Source organism: Prionailurus viverrinus, chromosome E2 (assembly GCF_022837055.1).
Source record: "Prionailurus viverrinus isolate Anna chromosome E2, UM_Priviv_1.0, whole genome shotgun sequence".
NCBI classification, from domain to species: domain Eukaryota; kingdom Metazoa; phylum Chordata; class Mammalia; order Carnivora; family Felidae; genus Prionailurus; species Prionailurus viverrinus.
Genome location: NC_062575.1, coordinates 18,486,454 through 18,498,778, shown reverse-complemented (window position 1 = coordinate 18,498,778; position 12,325 = coordinate 18,486,454). Strand labels below are relative to the sequence as shown.

The 12,325-nt window shown below is 39.5% G+C and overlaps 1 protein-coding gene across 3 annotated transcripts in view; it reads left to right on the top strand.

Moving 5' to 3' along the window:
* The window catches only part of TANGO6 (transport and golgi organization 6 homolog), a 190,640-nt gene that overhangs the window by 72,172 nt on the left and 106,143 nt on the right, over positions 1–12,325 (top strand). For all 3 annotated transcript variants that reach the window (XM_047834685.1, XM_047834686.1, XM_047834684.1), the window contains 2 exons: positions 3,932–4,441; positions 7,543–7,600. In XM_047834685.1, coding sequence (XP_047690641.1) covers positions 3,932–4,441; positions 7,543–7,600 — 568 coding nt within the window. The remainder of the gene's footprint in view (positions 1–3,931; positions 4,442–7,542; positions 7,601–12,325) is intronic.

Below are 12,325 nucleotides of genomic sequence, written 5' to 3'. Positions count from 1 at the left end.
GTTTCCACAGTTTTGCCTTTTCCAGAATGTAACTTACTTGGAATCATATACTGTGTAGCCTTTCCATACTGGCTTCTTTCACTCAGTAATAGGCATTTAAGGTTCTTCCATGTATGTCGGGTTTGATAGCTCATTTCTTTTTAGTGCTGAATAATATTCCATGGTCTGGATGTACCACAATCTATTTATCCATTCACCTACTGGAAGACATTTGGTTCCCTCCAAGTTTTGGCAATTATGAATAAAGCTGCTATAAACATCTATGTGTAGGTTTTTGTATGGGCAGAAGTTTTCATGTCATTTGGGTAAATACCAAGGAGATCAGTTGCTGGAACATATGGTAAGAGTATGTTTAGTTTTGTAAGAAACTGCCAAACTGTCTTGCAAAAGTGACTGTACCATTTTGCATTCCCACCAACAATGAATGAGAGTTCCTCTTGCCCCACATCCTCACCAGCTGTGCTGTTGTCAGTGTTTTGGATTTTAGTCATTTTAATAGGTATATAATGGTATTTCATTTTAATTTGCAATTCTCTGATGACATATGATGCTGGGCATCTCTTCATATGCTGTATGTGTATGTATCTTCTTTGGCGAAGGGTCTGTTCAGCTCTTTTGCCCATTTGTAAATTGGGTTGCTTGTGTGTTTTCTTATTGTTGAGTTTTAAGAGTTCTTAGTGTATTTTGGATCACTGTCCTTTATCAGCTGTGTCTTTCTGCAGATATTTCCCCTTAGTCTGTGGCTTGTCTGCTCTTTATCTTGACATTGTCTTCTGCAGAGTAAAAGTTGAAAAAATTCTAAATTTTGGTGAAATCTAGCTTATCACTTATTTCTCTAATGGACTTTTTTTTAGTATTTTATCAGAAAAGTCAGCGCCATACTCAAGGTCATCTAGATTTTCTCTTCTCTTGTAGGAATTTAATAGTTTGTGTTTTACATTTAAATCTATGATCCATTTAGGAGCACCTGGGTGGTTCAGTCGGTTAAGTCACTGACTCATGGTTTCTGCTCAGGTCATCATCTCGTGGTTTGTGAGTTCGAGCCCCGGATTGGGCTCTGTGCTGACAGCTCGGAGCCTGGAGCCTACTTCAGATTTTGTGTCTTCCTCTCTCTGTCTCTACCCCTCCCCTACTCGTGCTCTGTCTCTCTCTCTCTAATTTTTGTGATAGTGTAAGGTCAGTGTCTAAATTCATTTTTTTTTGCATGAATGTCTAGTTGTTCCAGCACCATTTGTTGAAAATCTGTCTTTTCTCCATTGTGTTGACTTTCCTTCTTTGGCAGAGATCAGTTGATTATATTGGAATCACTGTGTTGCACACCTGAAACTAATGTAACATTGTGTGGCGACTGTGCTTAAATTAAAAAAATAAACTTAAAAGAAATCAATTGACTATATTTATATAGGTCTCTTTCTGGTTTCTCTATTTTGTTCCATTGGTCTAGTTATCTTTTTTTTTAGTTTTTTTTTTAACGTTTATTTATTTTTGAGACAGAGAGAGACAGAGCATGAACGGGGGAGGGTCAGAGAGAGGAAGACATAGAATCTGAAACAGGCTCCAGGCTCTGAGCGGTCAGCACAGAGCCTGACGCGGGGCTCGAACTCACGGACTGCGAGATCATGACCTGAGCCGAAGTCGGCCGCTTAACCGACTGAGCCACCCAGGCGCCCCTCGTTTTTTTTTTTTTTTTAAGAAGTAATTGTTGTGTACAATAGAAATGAAAAAGAGTCCATACACTCCTGCTATAAATAGATTTTCCCATTTCAGACACTTAAAGAAAAAACAAATGCCCATAGTACTACAGAGGCACGAGCTGAAGTCTAGCATAATGGTAATACTCACAAAATTATCTAAATATCTGTCACTCTCTATTACTAAAATATCTCTCCCAGTTCTACAGACTCCTGATAAAATTGGCCTTTTACTCAGGTAACATAATTTTTATTCTGGACATACATATCCTCTTCTCCCTTTAAGATATAGTAACAATGCAGTAGTCAGTTGTCGTACACATGCAGATAGGTTAACATACTCTGCAAAGCTAGAAATTTTACCTTCTGTCAATTTTGTAGAGTTCATAATGTTTAAATAAAGGAATCTGAGGGGTGTGTATGGTGAAATTCTATAGGTACAAACCTGACATAAACCTCAAGTTTTTATTTACTTGGAAGGAAAGTGATGGGGAAAATAAACAGTAACAGTTCTGCGGACTTAGAGTTTAAATGAGAATATTATATAGATCTTACACAGGCAGTTGGTTGATTGGTTGGTTGGATAATGAAACGAGTGAATGAGTTAGTAATAAATACCCTGCCTTGTTCTAAAAAGGATTTTAAGACTTGCAAGGTTTTCAAATATCAAGGGCTCATGAAGCCTCATATGATAATATTTCTAGTGTTTTCAAAGAGAAAAAGACTCTCACTGATTCTCATTTCTCTACTGCCTGCACATACACTTTTCCTAGTAAGGCATATGGCATTATAGAACAAAGCTGCAGGAGAGAATAAAATCTTATGTAATTTTCACTCTCACTTTCTAGGAAAAATTCCCTCTTGCCAATTATTTTCTCGATATCTTCCAGACCTATGATGCCTTTTTATGCTGACCAGCCACTTTAGAAAATGTAGTTAAGAACTCCTTTAGTTGTGGGTGCCTGGGTGGCTCAGTCAGGTAAGTGTCTGACTTCAGGTCAGGTCATGATCTCACAGTTTGTGGGTTTGAGCCCTGTGTGGGGCTCTCTGCTGTCAGTGCGGAGCCTGCTTTGGATCCTCTGTCTCCCTCTCTCTTTGCCCCTCCCCACACTCTCATGCATGCTCTCTCTCTCTCAAAAACAAATAAACATTTAAAAAAAAAAACTGCTTTAGGGGCGCCTGGGTGGCTTGGTCGGTTAAGCGTCCGACTTTGGCTCAGGTCATGATCTCATGGTCCGTGTGTTCGAGCCCCGCGTCGGGCTCTGTGCTGACAGCTCAGAGCCTGGAGCCTGTTTCAGATTCTGTGTCTCCTTCTCTCTCTGCCCCTCCCCTGTTCATGCTCTGTCTCTCTCTGTCTCAAAAATAAATAAATGTTAAAAAAAAATTTAAAAAAATAATAACTGCTTTATTTGTTCAAGTGAGACTCTGTAGGGTATTGGGTAAGAGTGTGGACTCTGGAGCCAGACCTACTGAATTCATATCTCACCATCTTCCGGTTGTGTGACCTTGTACATATTATTTAACTGTTCTGTGCCTCATTTCCCCCATTTATAATGTAGATAATAATCATAACTAGATTATAGGGATATGAATATGTGCGTATTTTTTATTGTATTTCTTTTTAAAGCATTTACATAGCACTTACTGTGTGTCAGGCACTAAGTACTTTGCTAATATTAACTCATCTTTTATAGCAAAAGGTACATAGAAGTTAAAAGTACAATAATGCGGTAAAAAAGATAATAAAAGTCAAAACATAATAATCTGGAAAATAATTTTACCATATGTCTGGGTACTAAAACCTGAGATGGTGAGAATAGCTGTAGAGACAAACAGTCTAACAGGTAAGTGGGTCCAAAGGATGTAAACAGGGTGTTCACAGAAAAAAGCAATGCAGACAGCCAAAAAACATGAAAGGATGCTTAATAGCACTGGTAGTCTGGCTAATGCAAATTAAAACCATAGGATAATCATGTTTTTCCCACCAGGTTCCCACTAAATTCCCACTAAAAATTAAGTGTAATCATGTACATCACTAGTTTATTTTTAACTCAGAAGAATACCTGCACACGGTATTTAATAAGTGTTAGCTATAATTATTCAACAATAGTTACTGAGTGCTAGACTATGCTGATTACACCATGAATAAGATCTTACTCAGAATATGTTCCCTTGTGCTTAGGCATTATTAACATCTGCTATATTAATTTGGGTTTGGCATTTGTTCTTTCATTTTGTAGTTGAAGTCAGGTGATTTCGCTGTCCTGAAGCAATTGCTGCCTTTGTTGGAGAAGGTCTCCAATGTGTACCCTGACCCTGTCATCCAAGAGCTCGCTGCCGATCTCCGCATCACCATCTCGACCCATGGGGCGTTTTCCACCGATGCTGTCAGTGTGGCTGCCCAAAGTACCCTGAACAGAAAGGATCCAGAAGGGGAAATAGAAGAACAGCAACAAACCAGTCATGAAAAGAACAGTAATGGGTCTGACCTCGAACAACAGCAAAGCCGGGAGAAATCCAGGCAAATGGGCCTGAAATCTCACACGCCACCCATTGCTCAGGAGGTCAGTGCGTCCAGAACTACTACAAACCACAAGTCTGGAAGCATCACCACAGACCAGCTCCAGGAGGTTATTTTATCGGCTTATGATCCTCAGATTCCAACGCGGGCTGCTGCCCTGCGAACTCTTTCCTGCTGGATAGAGCAGAGAGAAGCAAAAGCCCTTGAGATGCAAGAGAAGCTTCTCAAGGTAAGTAGAACATACTGGGAAAACACATGCACGCAGAGTGAGGCAGCTTTCTGGGAGCCTTGACTATGTACCAAGCACTGCCCTGGACAACCTGGGTTTTTTTGTTTTAATTTTCTTTAAGTTTATTCATTTATTTTGAGAGAGACAGACAGTGTGAGCAGGGTAGGGGCAGAGAGAGAGGAGGAGAGAGAGAGAATCCCAACCAGGCCCTGCACTGTCAGCACAGAGCCCAATGTGGTGCTCGAACTCACGAAACCACAAGATCATGACCTGAGCTGAAACTGAGAGTTGGACACTTAACCACCTGAGCCACCCAGACGCCCCTGCCCTGGACCACCTTTAGGGATATTGTAATTGTTCTGAGGAGGCAAGATGTAGACACAGGCAAGACTTAGATAACCACCTGAGACCACTCAGTTGAGCTTGAACAGGAAAGCAAAGGGGAAGGCACAGCATGAGCAAATTCCCAGAGAAGCCACCTGTTTTTTCTGGGCCCCCTTTGTAGGGGAATTGTGCTGGCTCCCCTCACTCCCCTCACTCCTGCCTTCTCCCTCCATCACAGTGAAGAGTCTGTTCTGTACATGAGAGATGTATGTGGGAGACAATGTATACTTGGTTGGGGATCTTTTCCCTTTTCTGGTAATTTTCCTGACCTCAGTATGGGTTAGAGATTAAGAGCAAAGAATCTAGAGACAACTGATCCAATCCCAGATCATTTTCTTGGACAAGTCATTTAAAATTTCTGAACCTCAATTTCTACATCTGTTTATTTATTTTTCAAGGGGGAAGGGCAGAGAGAGAGGGAGAATGAGAATCCCAAGCAGGTTCTGTGCTGTTAGTGCACAGCCAGACACAGGGCTGGATCCTGCGAACATGAGATTGTGACCTGAGGCGAAATCAAGAGTCAGAGGCTTAACCGAATGAGCCACCCATGCACCCCCCCTCAATTTCTACATCTGTAAAGTGAGGGTAATAACAGTAGGACCCACTTTATGTTGAAAGATTTAGGGGCACCTGGACTGGCTCAGTCTGTTGAGCATATAACTCTTGAGCTTGGAGTTGTGAGTTTGAGCCCTATATTGGGTATAAAGATTACTTAAAAAGAAATTCTTTTTTTAAGTTTATTATCTGAGAGAGAGAGAGAGAGCATGACTGAGTGGGTGAGGGGCAGAGACAGAGACAGAGAGAGAAAGAATCCCAAGCTGTGAGTGTGAAGCCTGACACAGGGTTTGAACCCCCAAACCATGAGATCATGACCTGAGCCAAAATCAAGAGTTAGACGCTTAACCGAGCAAGCCACCCAGGCACCCCCAAAATAAAAATAAAATCTGAAAAAAGAAACAAAAGAAAAGAAGGAAAAACATTTAAAATTTAAAATAAAAGTGTCGTGTATGGATACCTAGCTGGCTCAGTTGGTAGAGCGGGCAACTCTTGATCTCAAGGTTGTGAATTCAAGCTCCATGTTGGGCGTAGAGCTTACTTAAAATGAATGAATGAATGAATACATTTACATACACACATATATATATATATATATATATATATATATACACATATATATATGTGTATGTATATATATATATATATATATATATATATATATATATGTTGGAATGAATGAGCCTGCTGATACCTTGAAAAAAAAAAGTCTGCGTAAAGCACTAATTATAGAGATAAGCACACAATGAGCATCTAAAAAAGGTTCCCCATCATAATTATCATCTCTTTCATATCCTTTAGCCATTAGATTAAGAGTTATAATTCTGATTGAAAACATTTATCTCTAGTCACTGAAGTGTTAGAATCAATAGTATAATAATAACCACTGTTTATTGAGCCTGGTCCTATGCCTTTCAGACATTGTCTCTAGTCCTCACAACACCTGCAATATTGGTATTATCCCCATTTTAAGATGAGAAAACCAAGGCCTGTTAATGTGCCAAGGATTTGCTGCCATTAAAATATTACTGTAAGCCTCAAATAATGTATCTCCTTTGAGTAATCAATCACCAAAGATATCCCTTCATACACCAAATAGATGGTGAATGCTATGAACGTCTTTGGGATTTTCTTGAACTTGTTTAACCTTCATCTTCTGTGCATGATTGGTCAGGTCCTGTCAATTCTTTTTCTAAGAAGTCTGTCAAATCTCTCTCTCTCTCTTCTTCTTTATTCCCATGGCCACTACCCTGGATTAAGCTTCCTTTACTCCTTACATGATCCCACCCCTTCCAACCTGGCCTTCTTTCCAATTAAACTAATTTTTGGCTCTCCCTAACATGCTGCAGATGTGGGGACCAGCAGCATCAAGTTGGTATCAAGACTCACTGTGCCCGCGAATGATGCATCACTAAATGTGGAACAGATACCCCCGTCCTTCCCCTAGACTCCCAAGCAGGAAAAAAATGGGCATATGGCTGCTGTCTTTCTCTGGCCCTCATATTAGGGCCTAAACTTAACATGTTACTGTCTTATCTTCTTCATAAGCTTAAGTACTCTCTGCAGTTGACACCCCAGTGCGTTCCTCAATTGTGAGACAATCTGTTGAAGACAATTTGTAACTAACATCAACTCAAGTGCCGAAATGTGCAAAAGATTTAAAGAAATAAATTAGAACAGATTCAGGGTTATCTCAGTAACATCTCTCTGTCATTTGCGTTTCCATATACTTTCTGAATGCAAGGGAAAAGGATGAAATTAGAGCAAATATGCCATCAATTGGACATAACCCCACACTTGGCATCTTGTGTTTCATGACTGGTAGTCTGTCGTGTCACATGTGAGAGTATTGCCCACCATGGCCTGTAGTGAAGCAAACGTTGAAGATTCTTCTTCCAGATCTTGGTTTCCATGCATACTTCTGGTATATACTTGGCCACTTCAAGAAGTATCTTCCTCTAACTGGTACTCTTTTATAGCTATTGTAAAAATGGGTCTTCAAACATATACACCGTCTTCCCTACAAGATTCTCAAGTCAGACCAATGTCTGGCTAAGACAAACAAGAAGAAAAGCATTTATTCTTTTGAGGCTGCCATAAGGGTCACTTACATCTTGTTTTTTCTTTGCAAATCATATCACTCCTTTGTTTTGTGGTTGCAGATATTCTTGGAGAACTTGGAGCATGAAGACGCCTTTGTATATCTGTCTGCTATTCAGGGTAAGTTAGTTCTGGTTTAAAGGACTCTGAGTCTGTGGACCAAAGATTGTAGCATATATGTTTGCACAAAATCTCTAAAGTCATGGAACCATAAGACTGCTGGTCCTTTTGTTCATCTCCCTGTCTCCTAGCTAGGACTCAATTTAAGTCATAATAATAATGTTCCTGGATGGTTTCCTAAGGGTTCCAATAGAGCTTCAGTGTCTGATAGTGATGAGGAAGTCTTTGTCATTCTGTAGATTAAAACCCATTTCTTCTCATTCAAGGAAGTAAAGAATGGCTCACGCATGAACTCTCATTACCTTAACCTTTTTGTACCTGACTACTGCTAGTATGCACCATTGCTTTCCCTTTAATTTAAAAGAATTTCAGAATATATACCAATTTTTCATTGAAATGTTTTTTAAACACTTTTTTAAATGTTTATTTTATTTTTGAGAGAGAGAGAGAGCATGAGCAGGGGAGGGGCAGAGAGAGAAGGAGACACAGAACCCAAGCTGTCAGCACAGAGCCCAACGCGGGGCTTGAACCCACAAATTGTGATATCATGCCTGAGCCGAAGTCAGACGCTTAACTGACTGAGCCACCCAGGCGCCCCTCATTGAAATATTTTTTTGCCATAATTTTATTTCTCCTTTGTGATTCTTTGTTGTTCTCCCCACCTCCATTAATTTGTGGATTCCAAATCTAGAGAGAGGCTTCTTGAACAGGATGTAGAGAATAGGCATCCTTCCTAGAAGAGTGAGAATCAGAAATGGTGAGAAGATCAGTTATCTTTTGGCTTCTCTTGGCTCCACCAGTGGAGTATAATCGTCAAGAGCTAGGACTCTGGGACAGACCTCCATTCCTGTGCTGCTCAGCTATATGGACTTGGGCAAATTACTTGATCCTTTTGGGTTTCAATTTCATATTTGTAGAAAGAGGGCTAAATAGAAATGTAAAATGGCATAGCTAATTTGGAAAACAGTCTTGCAGTTTGTCAAAAAGATAAACATAGAGTCACCACTTGACGCAGCATTTCTTCTAGGTATATACTCAAGAGGAATGAAAACTTATGTCCGCACAAAAACTTGTACATGAATGTTCATAGCAGCAGTGTTCATAAAAGCCCAAACATGAACACAATACAAATATCCATCAACTGACAGGTAGATAAAATATACTTTATCCATACAATGCAATATTAGCCAGTCATTAAAAAAAGGAAGTAGTGAAATATGTTACAGCAGGGATGAACCTTGAAAACATTATAAGTGGAAGAAGTTAGTCCCAAAGGGTGCATAGTGTATGGTTCCCTTATATGAGATGTGCAGAATAGGAAAATGTATAGATCACTAGATAAGTAGTTGACTAGGGCTGGCAGGAAAGGGGAAAGTGTTGGGAGGTAATAGTTGAAGGGTAAGGATTTCTTTTTGGGGTGATGAAAACATTCTAAAATTGATTGTGGTGATTGTTGCACAACTGTGTTCCTACTATATTGTAGGAACCATTGAATTGTATACTTTAAATTGGCAGATTTTATGATATGTGAATTATATCTCAAGCTGTTACCAAAAATAATTAAAACTTCTTAAGGGGAGAAAAGGAATAAAACTGTCAGAGAGTAAGAAGTTACGATGATTTAAATGTAATGTGGTAGATAGGATCCTGGAACAGAAAAAGGGCATTCAGAAGAAACAGAGAGAATCTGAGGAAATTATGGACTTTGGTTGATAATAAAATGTCATTCTTAGTTTATTAATTGTGACAAATGTACCATGCTAATGCAAAAATTAATAATAGGGGCAAGTGGGTGTGGAATATGAGAATTCTCTGGGCTTTCTTCTCCATGATTCTATAAATCTAAAACTATTTTATCATAAAAAGTATATGAAGGGAGATTAATATTAGGATTAAATGAGTTAATACCTTGAAAGTGCCTAGCACATAGTAAGTGTCCAAATAGGTTTAGCTGTTATGCTTTTAGTGTTATCATCATCATCTTATTACTGCTGCTTCTACTGTTAGATTGCTAGATAATAATGTGGTAATGTATGTAACTTTTCAGATCTAAAGTCTGAGTAGGCAGACTCTATCAGGTAGTTATTGCTATGTAACAAACTGCCCCCACACTCGGTACTTTAAAACATCAATCATTTATTATCACTCACACATCTGTAGACCGATAGGGTTCAGCTGATCTAGGACAGGCTTGGCTAGATGGTTCTAGGGGCAGGCTGTGGCAGCTTTGCTGTGCCCGTTCTTGGTCACCCCTGGCCCAGTGGCCTCCCAGTGGCCTCCACACCCCTGGCCCATGGCAGAAGTGTAAGAGAACAAGAACAAACTTGAGAGGCCTTGTTAGGTCTAAGGTTGGAACCTGCATCCTATCACTTCTCCCTCAATTTGTTGGCTACACTAAGTCAATGTGGCCCAACCCAAAAGTCAAGAGGGAGAGAAATACACTGGTTCCCTTCAGCGGGATAAGCTGCCAGGTCACAGAGCAAAGAGCATGAATGCAGGGAAAGGTGGAAAATTGAAGCCAGTTATGAAGTTTTCAGAGCCTTGGAATTCATTCTTTATTCAGCAAACATTTATTGTGCGCCTGCTATATATGAAACACTATAACAATGAGTTGTCATGACTAGGTTAAAAAGCAAAAAGAAAATTCTTCCAAGGAGACAAAACAACCACCCAAAGAGGTCAAACAGGTGAAAGCAGAAGCCAAAAGAGTAGAGGGTATCAAGAGAGAAGGTAACTATCTATAGGTCAATGGGCAAGAAGGCTCAGAATTGAGATAAGCCTGGGGCTCAGGAAGTCACATGATGATGAATGGTAATTATGGAAATAGTAAATCAATGAAGCAGGAACCTCAAATACCTATAATTAATAAGTCTCAGAAAATAAGTCATTCAGTTCTTTTCTCAAGAAGCTGTAATACTGTTTCTTGATTTTTTTTTTTTTTCTTTAGGACAGGGTTTTGGGGGGAAGAGGAGGTATGTCATTCTTATGTGGCAACATTGCTGTTTGGAGTAAGCTTCTTGGCTGATTAACCCATTGAGCTCATTAGCCTCTAGGGTCTGCTATAAAAATCACAACTGTTGGTTTTATGTTTGTTTTTAGTAATTTTAATTGGTGTGCTAATCAGTTAGTAGCTAATTTGGTGATGAAGAACATGGGAGGTAGAGGTGTAATTTCTGTTCTCAGCTCTGCACAATGGACAAGTTTGAATTAATTGATGTTTTGGTGTTTGTAACATGCATTTAACGGCCAAGGCCTTAGGTGAATTTCCCATTAAGAAAAGAAAGAGCTGAATTTTCCCACCTGCATTGCCAATGCCTTTTGCCTACATACAAAGCACTCCAGGAACCAAGCCATTCTGGATTCCCAGTCAGACAAGACCAGCCCCCTTGTAAACATGCAGTACAAGGGGTGTGTGGCTGTGGTTTGAGTAGCATTTCGTTGTGGGGAGTGTGTGTGTGTGTGTGTGTGTGTGTGTGTGTGTATGTGTGTGTGTGCGCGTGTACACGCACTTGCTCACGTCCACATCCATGTCTTTAAGTTTTCCTTTTCTAACCTGCCTAAATGTCTCCATGTGAAAATTACAATCTTTCTTTTGCTTAATTTGTTGGTAAGTTGTATTTCTTTTGTAATTTTTCACCAACTGTGCAGTCTGAGCACAGAGCAGAGGGGAATTAAACTTTTTCATTCAACAGATCCTTATTGATACCTGATGTAAGAACTATTGGTGTGTGTATTATCTGTCCATCACAACAGTCTGAGAACTAAATTCCCTATGAGTTAAAGTTTAATTTTATGAAAGACGGTCTGCCTCTCCTTGTGGTGCTACTGAGAAAGTGATGGTTAATGAATCTCACAGCAGCTGCTCCCAGGTGGTACTTAGTAGGGAGTTGTTCAGGCAGAGAATTTAGATACCAAATTGCTGTGTTGGAGTTGCAATCCAGCCTTAGTAAGTAGAAGACCTAATCTTAGACTGTGGCCATTAAGTGTCTCTCCTTTTTGGATTCCTTGTATGGTATGTATGTATGTATGTATGTATGTATGTATGTATGTATATATATTTTTTTAATTCTTTGGTATATCATTATTAATTGCACAAATTAATGCATTCTAATTGTTTTAAAACATTTAATTGACCAAGAAATATATAAGGCAAAAAGTGGAAGTCCTTTTTTCCAAAATAGGAGTTAAAATATGTCTTTGAGGGTCCCATAATATTTGGAGTATTTTTCACACTTCAGTTCAATAATGTTCAATAGATGTTCAATAATGAATATGATAAATAAGTGATATTCTTCAAGGAAGATATTATAGACAAGTTATTTATCACACTATGGATCTGCTCACGTATTCTCTCAGTCGCTTTGAATTATTTAAAGGACATTTTGAAAGCAACCAGCGACAGATGCATTTCAGAGATCCAACTGATCCCTGTCGGTGTCAGAAAGATCTTTGGGTAAAACTACCAGACTCACTGAAAAAGAAAAAGGAAAAAAAAAAAAAAAGACACACAAAAACCCTAGGCTCTGAGCCAAGCATGGGAGGTGAAAGTGTACCCGTGTGTGTAGTGAGACAACCTGGATATCCTGACATGCCCAAACAGATCTCACTAACTCTTCTACCCTCTTTCTCTCAGAGAACAATTTTCATTTCTGGCAAAAAGAGACAAGGGGAGGGAGACCAAAAGGCCGGGAAGCTGGGTGGGTGGCTGGGGGGAGAGGTGGATAG